A 14,766-nucleotide genomic window follows, 5' to 3' on the forward strand; every position below is an offset into this window, starting at 1 on the left:
AGTTGGATTTTCTAAGGAAATAAGACTTATGCAGTTGCTTCCCCTTTCTGTCTGCTCCATCCTTTTCCTTCTTCTCTTTACCACCTTCCCAGCAGCTGACCAGCAGACTCATAAATACCAGCCTAGTTTGACAGAGGATGAAAAGTCACTGGTTTGCAAGACTCAGCAAGTAGACGGAGAGGAGAGTGATTCAAACTGGAACCCTTCCTGTGGTAAAGGCAGCACATGGGCTGGTTGACCAGCTGCTCGTTGCTGACCTGTACGTGTTGTGTAGCTGCCCATTTAGCAGACACGTAACTCCTGAGAAGTGGTGCTGTGTGGTGTCTCTGCATGACGGCAATGCCACAAGGGACATGTTAAAGTCAAGAACATAATTTTAGAAATGTTAAGGAAGGTCACTAGGGAAGAAGGGTACAAATCGCAGGAAAGCAAGAATGTTTCTGCCATTATTTGAAATAGTCTTTGATATCCTCTTTGGTGTCTTGTGCATTGCGAACAATGTGCAGCTTTGATTTAGAAAAATACATAGTCATCTTGCAAAATCCTAAACATTGCACGCAAACAAGTCTGGTGCACAAATGTGCTCAGGGGTCCTGTTTCAATTTTGGCACTCATCAAATATCTTTCTCTGCCAGGCAATGGGGACAAATCTTTGCCAAGAAGTAAAGGAGGGACGGAAGGGGTGGAAAGGAAGGGGCTGCCGGTATAATTTTTGTTTTGTTAAGAATTGTCAGTAGTTTTGGACAAAGGATTTGCTTACTGCACATATCCATTCACTAGGTCTCCATGCGTTTATTTTTACTAAAATAATCTGAGAATTATTCTTCTTGTGAAATGTAGGGACACTTTCCCCACCCCCAAATTACAGCATGTTAACTTACAGATTTTTTTAGTACAGTTTATTTAAATTTATTTGGCGCTGGTTTGTGCCCACCTTGAAGAGGGCTGTGCCTTTTCCATGATGGAAAGCTACAAATGATCAGACCTGCAAGGTCAGTTTTTATCAGAATTAAGATAATTAATCTAAATACATACTGTGACGAAATACAGACTGTTGTTTTGTGCCCAGGTGTAATTTGTTATTCTTCCTAGCTAAAGCATATCTGCAAATGTCGAGGCCACATTCATTGCCCATCAGTGTAGACACTGGATTTAAGATGAGGCTCCAAGAGCCTGGTATCATTTACTTTGTTTTAACTGCCTGACCAGTGACACGGATGATATGAAAGATAAGTTCCTGCTGCAGCTGAAATTGCTAATGGGAGTTTTTCCACCAACTTCAGCAAGAATAGAGCAGGTATTGAATCATGCAAAAGTGGCTCAGCATTCTGTTAAATGATATAAGGGATTATTGCAAGAGATACGATTTATCAACCATAAGACAGAAAAGCTGGAAGGAATATGGGTGCTCTACAGGAGAGAGTTTCCGTGTGTGTGTGCACCACAGTGAGTTCGATGGTAGTGAAAGGTGTGGAGAGCTGACATGGCAAGCTGCTGACTGCACCCACTCCACCTTCACGGATCCTTCTGTAAGCTGAAGTTTCCCTCTGTCCATAAAGTAACCATTATTTCCAACTTCTCCTATTCTGAAAACACAAATATCAGAAACAAGTGTAGAAACAAGGCCAGCCATTCATCTTGGTATGAACCTAGTCTCTTCTCCTTTTATAACCCCAACAAATGTCGTTCTAGCATATCTTTCTTCCCGAAGTAGTAGATGTACTAGCTTCTGCAGCCGTCCTGCGCAGCACAGCCTTCACTTTGCTCTTGTGCTTTGGGTCCTGACTTTTAAGGGGTGGTGTTGCTGTTTTTAAAAGTGCTTTACCAATGAATACCAAAAGTTCTCAGTATGGCAACCTCAACATCAGGCAGGAACATGCCTTTAGAGAACTGCAAGTAAAAAAAAAACCCACTTAAGTATAATTTCTGATCATTTTTTGTCAGCTTCTTCCCCTCCAATCTCTTAAGCTGTTGTTACATGCCTTCTCTTTTGTCCAGCATCCCTTACATCAGAAAATCTCTTATCTTCATACCTGCTAGGCTGTACTCACCCATCCATGTGCCTCTAAAAAGGCTTATGATAAAAACACTTCCACTGGGTTATGGTGCCCATAACATGCTATAGAGGTGTCTCATGGTGCAAGTATCCTGTCTGCCCAGTAAAACATGATGTCAGAATGCCATTGCTTAGTGAGGGATAGCATTAAATAACAAAGGATAGTACTAGAAATGAGCAAGTGCTAGTTTTGAGGGATAAACTCTTAATCTGTCTTTGAGACTATGGTAATGTTGGTATTGTTTTGAATACAAATCCCCAGAAATTTATATGCCCTCCCCATAAATTAGGAACTGCAAAAATTAATGTACACAGTTTAAATGACCACTGCCTACAGCTGCTGAAACCACTCACGATAATCTGTTTACTAAAGTCTAAGGAAAAATGCAAGCTGACAGTGAAAACATGTCTGCTGTGGAGCAATGTTGGGGGATAGTATATGCCTGGTGACATAAATATGAGGACGTTTTTCAGCTGGTACCCCAAGTAAGTTTATATTGACACTCGTATTTATGTTACCCAGATCTTTAGATCAAGGCGATTGCTTTGCTTTAACATAAAGAAGTTATGTGGAAAGGCTAAGTGCACCTCTTAAAATGTGCAGTACAGAAGAGGGTTTGTAATAGTCTACACTCTAATTCTCAGCCTCTGGAAAAGACAGAAGATTATATGCCTCATCTGAGGCAACTGATGGAAGCAGTAATTGATCTTTACCTGCTGCTGGAGCAGGTGTGTGTGGTGTGGAAGGTTCTAATTATAAGCAAGGAGATGCCTTCTGCCTGCAGCAGGGAGATGCTGACATGGAGGCTTGGAAGATATAGTCCTTTGCACTGCTGGCTGCCATGAAAAAACATGGAAATGTTTGTTTAATAAGGACTGTAAAATGTCCCAGGCACTCAGGACCCTAAGTACTTTCATACTTTCAGGGGAACTTTTCCTGGAAAACTTTGATCATATTAAATAAATTTCCCATGATATCATAATGCTCCATTTGTTATAAATATGCTGATATGTGGATGTGCAATTAGCTGACTTAAGCAAAAAAGCATTATAGATATCCTGTGTATGAAGTGGCAGTTTATTCCTCTCCATATGGTCTATAACTTGTTCCATGCTGCTTGACGTGGGGTCTGGGCTTACTGCCCGTTGCTCATCAGTTTATAGAGAGGAAAATTGAAGGCAGCCACAGAGTTAATTCTTTGCAATACAGTTATTTCCTAACTGCAATACCTAAGCTGTTTAATTCAGCCAAAATAGTCCCCTTGAAAGCAGGTGAGCCCTGACTGTTCCCTCTGTGGAGTGAGGGAGTGGAGATGAAATCATCTTAGGAAAGGGTACTGCATGAATGGAGAGTCAGGGGCTTTCCAGAAGGGAAAAATAGGGCTCCCCAAATCTTGTGTAACTCAGGTCCTTTAAAAGATTTGATATGCTTTTTTTCTGCCGTATCTTTATTTTTCACTACTTGAACAGATCAATACCAATGGTTAAGTCCCGTCCCTTTTAAGTCCATGGCAAAACTTTCTTGGATCTCAGCAGTGATGGGATTGCATCCTAAATTAATAGTCTCCAGAAGACTCTCATTTATAAAATACGCTCAGCACAGGAACAATTGCTTTGCTGACAAAGTGGCACCTTACCTCATTGCATGTTTTAACCCTTGTACTACTAGGTAAGTATATTCTATTCTCCAGTATCTTTCCTGCTCCTTTAAAATGAGTGGAGAGCATGAAAAAGGTTTGAGACAGCAATATCATATATTAATGTACAGGGTTAAACTTTCTGAGGACAAGGAAATTTTTTCTCTCATCAGCATGTTTAGCAGTTGCAATTCTCAGTGTATGAGGAAATGTCTTGCATTCAAAAGCTATTAACAGCTGTGAAATTAGTTTTACGAATCTGAATAGATAACTGCATATTTTATATGTTGTTATATAGCATTTGTGCATATATCCATACAATTATCTCGTTATGAAATGTGAGTGTACATTTTCACTGTGAACTTTCAGATTTCTGAATCATGAGGTCATTAAACAAAAGACATTGCCATATGCAAATTTTGAATTTTGTGCAATATAATGAGATGCCTTTTGGGAGTAACACTGAATTAAAACCAACAGATATACATGTATAAAAAGTTATTTGGATGGTATGAAATAATTAAGAAATTATTGTATCCAAAAGAGTGTGGCCATCAGGATGAGGGCAGTGGCCATCCCCCTGTACCCAGCACTAGTGAGGCTGCACCTCGAATCCTGTGTCCAGTTTTGGACCCCTCACTACAAAAGGGACACTGAGGTGCTGGACCGTGTCCAGGGAAGGGCAACGAAGCCGGTGAAGGTTCTGGAGCACAAGTCCTATGAGGAGCAGCTGAGGGAACTGGGGCTGTTTAGCCTGGAGAGGAGGAGGCTCAGGGGGGACCTTATCGCTCTCTACAACTGCCTGACAGGAGGCTGTAGTGACATGGGGGTCGGTCTCTTCTCCCAGATAACAAGCAACAGGGAGAAGGGAAAATGGCCTCAAGTTGCACCAAGGAAGGTTTAGCTTGGATATTAGGAAAAAATTCTTTATTGAAGGAGTGGTCAAGCACTGGCACCGGCACCGGGAGGTGGTGCAATCACCGTCCCTGGAGTTGTTTAAAAAACGCATAGATACGGTGCTTAGGGACATGGTTTAGTGATGGACTTGGCAGTGCTGGGTTAGCTTTTGAACTTGATGATCTCAAAGGTTTTTTCCAACCTAAATGATTCTTTGAGTCTATGATTCTAAAAAAGATGTTTTAATTGTATCTGCCTTCAAATAGCTTTTAGGTGGTTACAGTTTTATTTTTGTATTACAGTTGTAATAGTCTTTTTAGAGTATACACAACACATTCTACAGCGTATCACTTCATTCTTAAAACTTAACTGGGTTTTGCATTTGGAGATCATTAATTTTGAGGCTGAGACACTCACTTTTCTGGGTTCAGCCTGTAGCTCTAAGATTGAAGCTATATAACATTATTGTCTTATCCAAATCATATTTCATCTGGTAATGAATCTCTCCAAAAGAAAGTGAATACAGAATTGGGAAGTCTTTGGAACATGAAATCCTAGTACATGGCCAGCAGACATGCTGCTCGGAAACCTGTGGGAATATTCACATAATTGCAACTAAAGCCTCGCTTCTGTGTTCAGGAATCCTGATCTTCTCACACAGATCTCAACACATGACTGAAATAATCTGTTTATCCAGCATATGGTCCTTTGTGATGGCTGGATAGAAATCAGCTACTGGGTCTTATTTGTCATTTGTCCCAGAGTGCTGTTTCCTTCTAAGTGTTCCCTTTCTAGTCCTGGGCCACATAAGCATTTTAGCAATGCAAGGGGTGATTAGAGGCACTTCTGCTGGAATGTATGCTGTAGTGCTTAATGAAACTAATTTGGCTTATGATGAGGGCACAGAGAGGCAGCACTGGGCTTTGTCCCACTCACTGTCACTGTTTCCCGGTGTGACATTGGATGTGTCAGTGGTGACCTGCCCTTTGCTGTGCTTTGGGCATGCACAGTGCTAGCAGGAGCTGGGGGAGGCTGGGAGTTTTCATGCGTGCTTGAGGTATTTGTGTCCAGGAGAACCAAATCTTTAAAACTGGATTATTTAAACTGATATTATTGTAGCTGATAGTTGTGTGTAAGGAGAATCATATGTGCTTGGTTTAACAGGAAGACTACTCTGACAACTAAGTGCTGTCTCCTTCCCCAAAAATCAGTGACCCTATCTATCCCAGACATGTGAAATCAGAGAAATAAAAAGGCTGCTGTGATCTCTCCTTAGCCCATCTTCCTGCATCCCTCTGCCTAGAACAGTGGAGCTGGTGTGGCTGATCTGGGTAATTAGTAATTTGAGTCCGTAGTTATTTGGAGGTGCATTTTTCAGGTATGGCCTTCTTTTTTAATACACACAGTAAAGTACTGTTTACATGGACACACTCTACAGTAAGTCTAAGCAGTGTAAGCTATGCAGAGGAACTGCCACTTGACTCCAAATAAAGCCAAGTTTTAAATTAATGAAAAGCAGATTTTTTTGAAGGGAACAAGGTAGTGCCCCAAATCCACCCCGATCTCAAAGCAGAAGGGTGCAGTATCAGGAAAACGCAGCCAAATTGAAATCCCAGAACAGTGATGATAAAGTATTTTATTAAACAGGAAAAAGGACATTAAAAAACCACAGTATAAAAAGCTTTGCTTAAATGTCAGTGAGAACTTTCTTTCTTGTTGGTTTTAAGCTTCCCCCATCAGTTGAAAACGGAAACCATTCAGTCACACAGAGATTTACTGCAGAGGAATTAGAAGCTGCAACTGAACAGGCGATGCACTAGCAACCATGAGATCAACCAGACTTTGACAGCCATGTTTTTACTAGGTGCCATTTCACCAATAGTTTCTGCAGGTCTTTCAGTTGGACCATGAAAACAATCTTTTATAACAGGAAAACCAGTGAACATGAAAAGCACTCTGCTCCTCTGCTCATGCAGAGTGGTGTTTGTAGCCCTTGCTCTCCAACAAACTGCACTGAGGTGTGTATGTAGCTGGTGTGCCTTGCCAAATTCATCTTATTTGTTACACTTCTCTCTTCTTATTATATTAAACAGGGATCTAAGGTTATTCACATATATGCTGCACTCTGAAACAACTGCAGGGACGTGAGGAATTCTGTGATCTGCTGAGGACTGGTCTCCTCAGGGCTCTGCAGGTTTTGCTTACATCAGTGGAGACATCAGAGCTTCTGGTGCTGACACCCAGAGAAAGTCCATGTGCATGTGTTGCTACATCCAGCCTTCATACTAAAATCATGGGTCTTTGCTGTGTTTCCAGCAGGTCTTAAAGAGCTGAGCAGCTGTGCAGTTTGTGGGGTGCTCTGGGAGACTACCTGGTGTCTGCACCCTGCATGCCCCTGCTTCAGGTCAAGTTCAGGCAAATGGGCAAAAGGGATCAAAGTAGGTGAAAAAGATTTTTTTGCAATGGTTTAGAGGAGGGAAATAGTTCATTTGCATTGCACTTTAGGGAACTGTGTTCAGATGAGGTAACATGTCTGTTCCTAGTTTGTATAATGCACAGGCGGGCACAAAGTGGCTCAGCAAAATGCTGCGGTGACACACAAGTAACTGCAAACTCTCCATTCCCCTTCCACGTGCTGATCCTGCACTACCTGCCTGAGATCGCATCGTGGGGTGGCTCAAGTCATGCCACAGGAAAAGTATTTTCTTAAGCAATGTGTGTTAAAAAGTGCTCACGACGGCCTGAGCTAGGGAGAGGCAGTTGGGATCTCTGACTGTCGGGTGGGTTTATTCTGCGCCTGTTTGCACTTTGTGTTTGCACTGTCCATGTTTGTGTAATCACAGATAACAGATGACATATCTAGACACATTAACAGAATTTGTGAGCATGCTGACAATGCCCCGCCCACCCCCTCCAAAAAAAAAAAGATAAGTGAAAACAGGAGGAAAACCCTAGCTTTCTCTACTTGCAACCAGACCACAGCAGGGTCCATCCAGTTCTCCCTGTTGCGTTTTCCTGGCATTAGTTCTCCCTGCACTGTTAATCTCCTCATGCCATAATGCTGCCATACCCTGAGGCAAAGCTGGGAAGACTAGACTGTGTTTGCAAGGTGTTTACATCCATGTGTACAAATTTGCCAAGTGGAAGAATGGGGGGAAAAGAAGGATGATCGGTCTCAGGGGGCTCTAAAAATGTAGCCCACCAAAACTGCTGCAGCTTTACCCCAGGTGAGGTAGGATTAAAGTATTATTTTGCTGTTCTGCTCTTTAAGACCTTCGTTCTTTTTGCTGCAATATTATCAATTATTATTCCTAAATTTGCATAGTTTCAATCTGTGTTGATAGGCCATCTTGCTGCTATAGCCAAATGGCAGTGCCCAGTTAACGGAGCAGCAGAGCAAGGCAATGAGAGCTTGCAGAGACAGCAAGGGAGGTGAGAGTGTTACTGCAGGGAAAAGCCAACCTCCCTGTTAATGGGAACGTGGATGCATGCAGACACGTATGTAGGCAACTCATGGCAATATGGAAATGAAAGCTTGTAGCCTCTGGGGGGTCTCCTGCGGGCACAGAACAGTCAAAGAGGTTTAGTTTTGCAAGGTGCTCCAATTAAAAAAGAGACAGGCTGGTAGACAGAACTAACCTGGAAAGGCAGTAGTGGATGGCATGTCTTCTACAGCAGATGCTGTGAGGTAAGGTACCCTCTTGCACATGGCTGTGATCTCCATAGTGGCTACTTCAAGCCAAATCCTGCATGCTGTTTGTGGGAGTCTTAGCAGGGTCAGACAGGCACGCAGGGAAGAGGTGACAAAGTCTCATCCTTGCTGTCTCCCCGTCCCAGCTGGCTGGGGGCCTGCCTGCTGCTGGTGACGGAGGCAGGGCGCGCACTGCCTGCAAACCCCTGGGAGCAAATTTTGTCTTGTTTTTTAAATGTTGGAGATTTCTCCCGTGTCCTTCTGTAAGCTGCTTGATCGGTTACCTCCTTCCATGAAGATGTATTTCTTAGTATATGTACTTACGGTGATGTCCCAAGTAGGATGACAGGGTTGGAGAGCAACCGAAAAAAAAAGGCTTTCTCTCTGGCTGGACCCTGAGTCACCCAGGTGTAAGGCGTCTCCCATCCAAAAGCTGTATTGCCATGGGAGGTAAGGGCCAGCACGCAGTATCCCAGACACCATGCTGCACCAGTTCAAGTTTTGGGCTGGAGCTGGCCCCCAGCCAGCCGGTAGGCAACGCCAGGTTGGCTGCAAGGTGGGATGGGGGCCCTTGGTTCTGCACCGTGCAAACACCCATGCCATAAATGAGTAACAGCAATTTTTTTCTGGGTCTGAGGTTTGTTTGCTTTTGCTTTTTCTTGAACAGTGAACCCGTGCCTTGAGAAAATAAGTGAAATATTTTTAATAGCCATGCTACTGGTGCGGCAGAGGCGGTGCATCTAATCTTAATCTATAGTGTTTGGACTTTTGTTCAGTAAATCCGCTGTAAGAAAGAACACTTTTCCTCTTTAAAGCCCCTTCCCCGCCCCTGCCGTACAAGTAAGTGTTACTTCCTGCCCTTATGCTCTCTCAATAGTGCTTCCCTTTCCTGTTTTGCTTATAAGCCTTCATAGAGGCTCCTGGCTTGTCTCTGCCAAATTTGTCCTCTGCGCAGTAATCAGGTGAAGTAGCCTATTTGGATTTAAGTGCACGTGCTGGATTTGAGCATATAGTCCTGTGGGATTACCGGACTAGGTCTTCCTCGATGGCAAGCAGGTAAGTATCTGGGGACCGTGGGGGTGGCAGGGAATTTGTTGACCAGGGTTAACATGACTGGGTGGGAAGTAAAGCATGTACTGTCATAAACGCAGAAGGTCTGTGTTTTGGTTGTAGCCTCACAGGATAATTTATGATTGTGTAAAATGGTAATTAAGCTTTCATGGTGATGCTACATTAATATGCATCTGCTGGCAGTGAGGGAGAGGCTGACTTGACGGAGCGAGCCTTCTTCATTCCTGGTCTAGCTCCATCAGCTCCAGGGGAATTGTCACAGGTTTATTTGCATTTCTTCTGGGATTGAAGGGAAACCAAGGCAAAGCAATGTGAGCCTAAATGAAAGACCTTTATGTTGATTTTCTGTATTCACTTACAAATCTGCATCTCCTGATTATTAGTTAAGATTATGATCTTTCAATGCCTTTGTTTAAGGTATTGTTCTTCTGAAATATGGATATGGTTGTCCCGTGAGTGAGAGCCCTCTGTCATGTATTTTCACTTGACAGTTCGGTTTTGGGTTTTGCATAATGTCTATTTTACAAGATTAGTTACTTCTTCTTTTTATTTCTGTAATTTAAGCGTGAAGGGAAATCGTTTATATTAATAGCGACCTGATCTAGTCAAGTTGCTTTTTTACTGTTTTTGACTAATTGGGTTCATAGTGTTTTCCCAGGCCATTTACTTGACTAATTTTTAGGAACTTCTAAACATTTATCTGATATTTACTTTTAGGAACTCGCAAAGTATATCTTCAAGATGATATGCAAAATCTGAAGGTGAACCACACTTCATTGCAGAAAGAAATGCTGTGTGGATCAAAGCGTTAACGAAGCAGTGGAGTGTCTCCACTGGGAGACAGCAGTGACCCTACCTTGTTGGAGTAGGTGGAAGTTGAAGGGAGAGTTTCCCGGAGCACAGCTTGGCTCTGGGAGTCTGGCTGTCTGGTAGCAATGGTACTTCTCTAAATCACTATGCTTCCTCTATGAAGTGCCTTCTGCAAAGCAGTTCTCTTAAAGCATTTATTTAAGACACTGAGGTGAGATACTGCTGACTGGAGCTCCCCTTAGAATCATTTAAATTCTTATGCTTCAGTTTGCAAAACCTACCAGAAAAGTCATGGGTTAAAATTAACTCCACCGTATAGTTTCAAAATCTCAGCCACATAAACTGTGCAAATGTACTGGCTTACAAGGGCATCAATCTGTAGCCACTCCACTGGCCCTAAATCTCCACTGATGGGCAGACGTGCTGGTCAAGTGCCATGGTGGACACCAAGAAGTCAGGGCTTTCTGCAGACTTTCACCGGCAGTGCTGAAGACTGAACTGTTCTGGACTGACAGTCAGACCCAGGTGGAATGTCTCCTTCGCTGCATACTTTTTTTGTGTACTTTATTTCTTTTTTGTATTTCTGCTCACTTCTTCCATGCTCAAGAGCACTGAGGGGTGACAGAAGGTTATGTGAGTTTCTCTGGTCATGCCAGGATAGCATGCATGTTCCCAAATTTAGCAACTCATCTCCCAAAGTCCTGGCTTAGTGTGAGACTCGAGTCCCTTATAAATTGTCTCTTTTTTGGTTTACAGCTGAAGTGTCTGCAAAAGATATTGTGCATGGCAATTCCTGCTGGGTATGCCAATGTAATAGAGAATTCAAAATGAATGTCTCATTGCTAGCAGAAAGAATAGTACTAGAGTACTCTTCCTTGTGGAGATAAACTGATGTTCACCTTACTCTTGTTAACACTGTAGGTACCAGTTTTTCCATTTCCCACTCTGTAAAATCTTGCAGGTGTGTCATGACTTTATTTATCAGCATCAGTCTTTTTGAGAGTTGCTTAGGAAGGAAGCTTTCTTTGTATTTGTACTATTTTCCTGTAACTAATCTTAAACTGTTTAGGTGCTGGAGCGTAACAGTGGAGAAAAGCAATGGCCAGGCACCTGCAGCAGATGCTCAGTGTGGAAGGCTCATCTCCCACTGGCAATGCAGCCGAAGCCCAGCACAAAGGGCCCAGACCAAAGGTTTTCAACGTGTTCATGCAAGCTGAGCAGGGCACCAAAAACAGCAGCTCCCCTGGGAACTGGGCTTCACTTCAGGCTGACTGGGGCAAGGGCAGAGCTGTTGGAGGGGTCTCTCTGCACAGGCAGGCAACCAGGAACGAGTGCAAGCTGAGGACTGCTTCAGTGCTTTGGGACAGAGGCTGGGTGACACCATCTGTCCTGTGAGTTTGGTTGCAGAGGGAACTTTGATAAAGGAGGTCGCAGAGAGAGTCACAAGCATGACCAATGTTTTGGAGCAAGGAGGCTCCCAACGAGAAATGGAGTCATGAGCAAAGCTGGTGATGACTCTCTGGTGGGAAGGCTGGAGAGCCACTGCACTACAGTGAGTTCTGTCTGTAATGACTCGGGTCTCTGTTACGGTCTATATGAGTCCTGATGACCTGAGTGATTTGTGTTCAGAGGGTCTTCTCAGTTTTTTGTTCTGTTAATCCAGTTCTCAGAGACAAATGTCCACCTGTTTCTGTAAAGATTACTACTGAAACACTTTCCCTGCATCCCAGTCATTATTATATTTGTTGTAGTGGAACCAATTAAAATGTTTAGCAAATCAGACAATTAGAGTATGCAGTACACTTTAAATGCTGCAGGAACATGGCTTGTAGCTCACTAATTTTGTGGTTTACACAGATACATACTGCACAGACCACACATCTCCATATAGAGGATTTTGTATTTGTTAGCTGTTTAAGCTGACATTGAGAAAATTCTGTCAGCTTCTTAAACCAGCATCGGCATCTGTTCCTTGCACATCAAGTTTAACCACACAACTGTGACTTTCTGAAGGCAGACTCAGGGGACAGAGTGAGATGTGAGTTATCTCACGTGTTCTCTGTGCTGAGGGTTTGCTCCCAGGTAGGACAAGCCTGGGGCAAAGTAATATGAACAATTTCTGACACCAATAAGGATGATTGGATCAGTCTGAAATAATTTGTAATTATTGATCATTTTAAGGCTGGGGGTGGGGAAATGGATGGGAGGTGGAAATACAAAATAAGGTAAATGTTTGTAAAAGTAGCTGTTTGCATTTCCTAATACCAGCAAACAGCTTGTTTGAAGGTGAGAGAATCACAAGTAGCTTGAAACAAGGTAGATCCATTATAGGTTTGAGCACGATACCTTGATTTCTATCAGGGGAGTTTTCACAGTTTGTGCTAAGTGAACGTTTGCCCCAAGGAAACAGCTGTGTCTGTAAAAGATAGTGAAATTCTCCTGGTGCAGCTGGCATGCTGGAGTAGAGTCTACAGAATTAGGTGTTTAACCCTGAAGTTGGTTAGTTGCGGTCATTTGTTACACCTTCTGTGAACATGATTTGGTGACCCACCAAAAGCTGTATTAAATTAAATAAAGGCTCTAGGAGAAAGTATTTTAAACCTGATTCTGACAGTTTGCATGTTAATGTAACATAAAAAAAATCAATAGGGGAATTAGTAATATTTGGCATAGTGTGTGAAACTTGATGGATCTTCTTCAACACGTGCCCATTTTTCATTAACTTTTGTGTATACTTAGGAAAATAAGGCAACTTCTAGAAGTCTACAGTCATGATTTTGTGTATATATGCTAACATCTGCCAAACTTCTCATGGAGAAGGAATGTGACTATGCACAATAGTGTGACTAAAACTCATATTTATTACCTGTTACGTGTAGTTGACATAAGTATCAATGGTATATTGTCCCAAAAATAACAGAAACCTTTGCTGGAGCTTTGTGAAACCACTGGTTTTTGATTTATGTTTGAAAAAATGGACTCCATAGAGGGTAATAGTGAGATTCTTATTGACCTTTGTAAGAGGAGCATTTTCTAGGCTGTTTTCAGGGAAGCTCCTTTAAAATGGCAATGGGACGGTTGTGCTTTTTCATGGGTAGGACGAGTAAAGAGTCTTCAGGCGTAAAGACTTACACCTCCATTTAGGGTGAGACAGCAAGCTAGCAATGGATCCCTGGGGGCATTTTAGGTTTTGAAAGTGCTTTGATGAAGTGCTTTGCAGGAAAGGATTCCCCTTGTGCTGTACTTGGTTTATGTTCTTTCTGTTATTTCACTGGAGGCCAGATAACAGGCTTAATCCTGTTTCTATTTAAATGAATGATGAAAACCTTCCATTGACTGCAGGGAGAGCAGGGATTGAGCTTGATGTGTTGCTTTATGTTACAATAACAATTGGTTGCCATGCATTAAATATTGCTCCTGGGGTCTATATCCGTATTTCAATCATGTTGTAGAGGGATCCTTCGCTGCAGTTTTTAGTGGCAGCAAAATCTGACGGCAAAGTTACCTATCTACTGGAATCTGGCATTATGAATAATGCTACGGTAAGGCCCTCACGTCTGTATGGTTGAGTGCATTCCCTTTGTTGTATGTAAGCATAATTTAATTAATTTTGACTAATCAAGGAGCCCGTGGTAATTGTGGATTCCAAAATTTGTCTGGAATGAAGGCAACATTGGGTCCCAGGCTTGCTCTGGTGAAACCAATGACGTGCTCTTGCTTAATTTAGTACAGTGAAGATTGTAGCAACCAGCAAGTCTTGAGGAGAAAGACCCAGTGGCACCGGGGATGAGTGTGACTCTCTTGGGGACCATGTTTTCTGGGAGCCAGCAAGCTTGCTGGGCAGGGGGTTGCTGTGGCTCCAGGCAGCTGATGCTACCCCAGCTCTGGAGGTCGAGGTGGCACGAGACACCTGATAGCACAGGCAGGCGGGCACCATCCAGCCACAAGACCACACTGAAGATTATTTTTAACCATTCCACTTCTACATGGCAAAAGCTAATCCAGTGTACTTGCCTTTTGGCTGGTGCATTTCTCTCCCATCCTCCTCCGTCTGTGAATCTGAGGCAGACTGAGCATCTCCAGACAGGTCTGGAGGATGCAAGCAGTGCTGCTGCTGCTGCTGCCAGTCTGCAGCTCTTGCACCAGCTGGAGGATTAGGCAGGCTGGAGAGAGCTCAAATCCCTCAGCTGCTAGTGTCAGATATGGAGAAGCTGCCACAAAACATTAGCTTACCTTAAAAAAAGAAGGGAGAGGTGTTTGCTGGGTAGGTACATCAGAAAAGGCACAGCTGTTTTCCAAGTATCTCACATAACAAAGCAACAGCAACTGATGGATGAGCTCAATTTTATAAATTCTGAAGAATATAAGTAAAATAATGTTTAGTCTTTCTGATCTGAATATATTGCCCCGGTAACAGACTCTAGCTGTTTCCGTGCTATCTAATAAAAATACAATGTATTCTGAATTTTCTTGCCTTGTTCTTTATGGGCATGTCTGCCAGTGTCATTGCTCCCTCTGTAAATGCTGTGAGGAGTTTTCTCTTACCTAAAGCCTGGAGGAGGTCTGTGGCTACCTGGAGGCTATGTGAAGTGACTGATAAAACA

The 14,766-nt window shown here is 42.9% G+C and overlaps 1 protein-coding gene across 3 annotated transcripts in view; it reads left to right on the plus strand.

Annotated features, from left to right (window-relative positions):
- Window positions 1-14,766, plus strand: part of EVL (Enah/Vasp-like) — a 157,301-nt gene that overhangs the window by 64,007 nt on the left and 78,528 nt on the right. The window contains exon 1 of one of the 3 annotated variants that reach the window (XM_056347058.1): window positions 9,168-9,337. The exons of 1 other annotated variant lie outside the window; for it this stretch is intronic. In XM_056347058.1, coding sequence (XP_056203033.1) covers window positions 9,327-9,337 — 11 coding nt within the window. In that variant the 5' untranslated portion in view covers window positions 9,168-9,326. Of the gene's footprint in view, window positions 1-9,167; window positions 9,338-14,766 lie in introns of those variants that run through there. One more of the 3 variants, XM_056347056.1, reaches the window with a different exon arrangement.

This window comes from Falco biarmicus, chromosome 7 (genome assembly GCF_023638135.1).
Source record: "Falco biarmicus isolate bFalBia1 chromosome 7, bFalBia1.pri, whole genome shotgun sequence".
Taxonomy (NCBI): domain Eukaryota; kingdom Metazoa; phylum Chordata; class Aves; order Falconiformes; family Falconidae; genus Falco; species Falco biarmicus.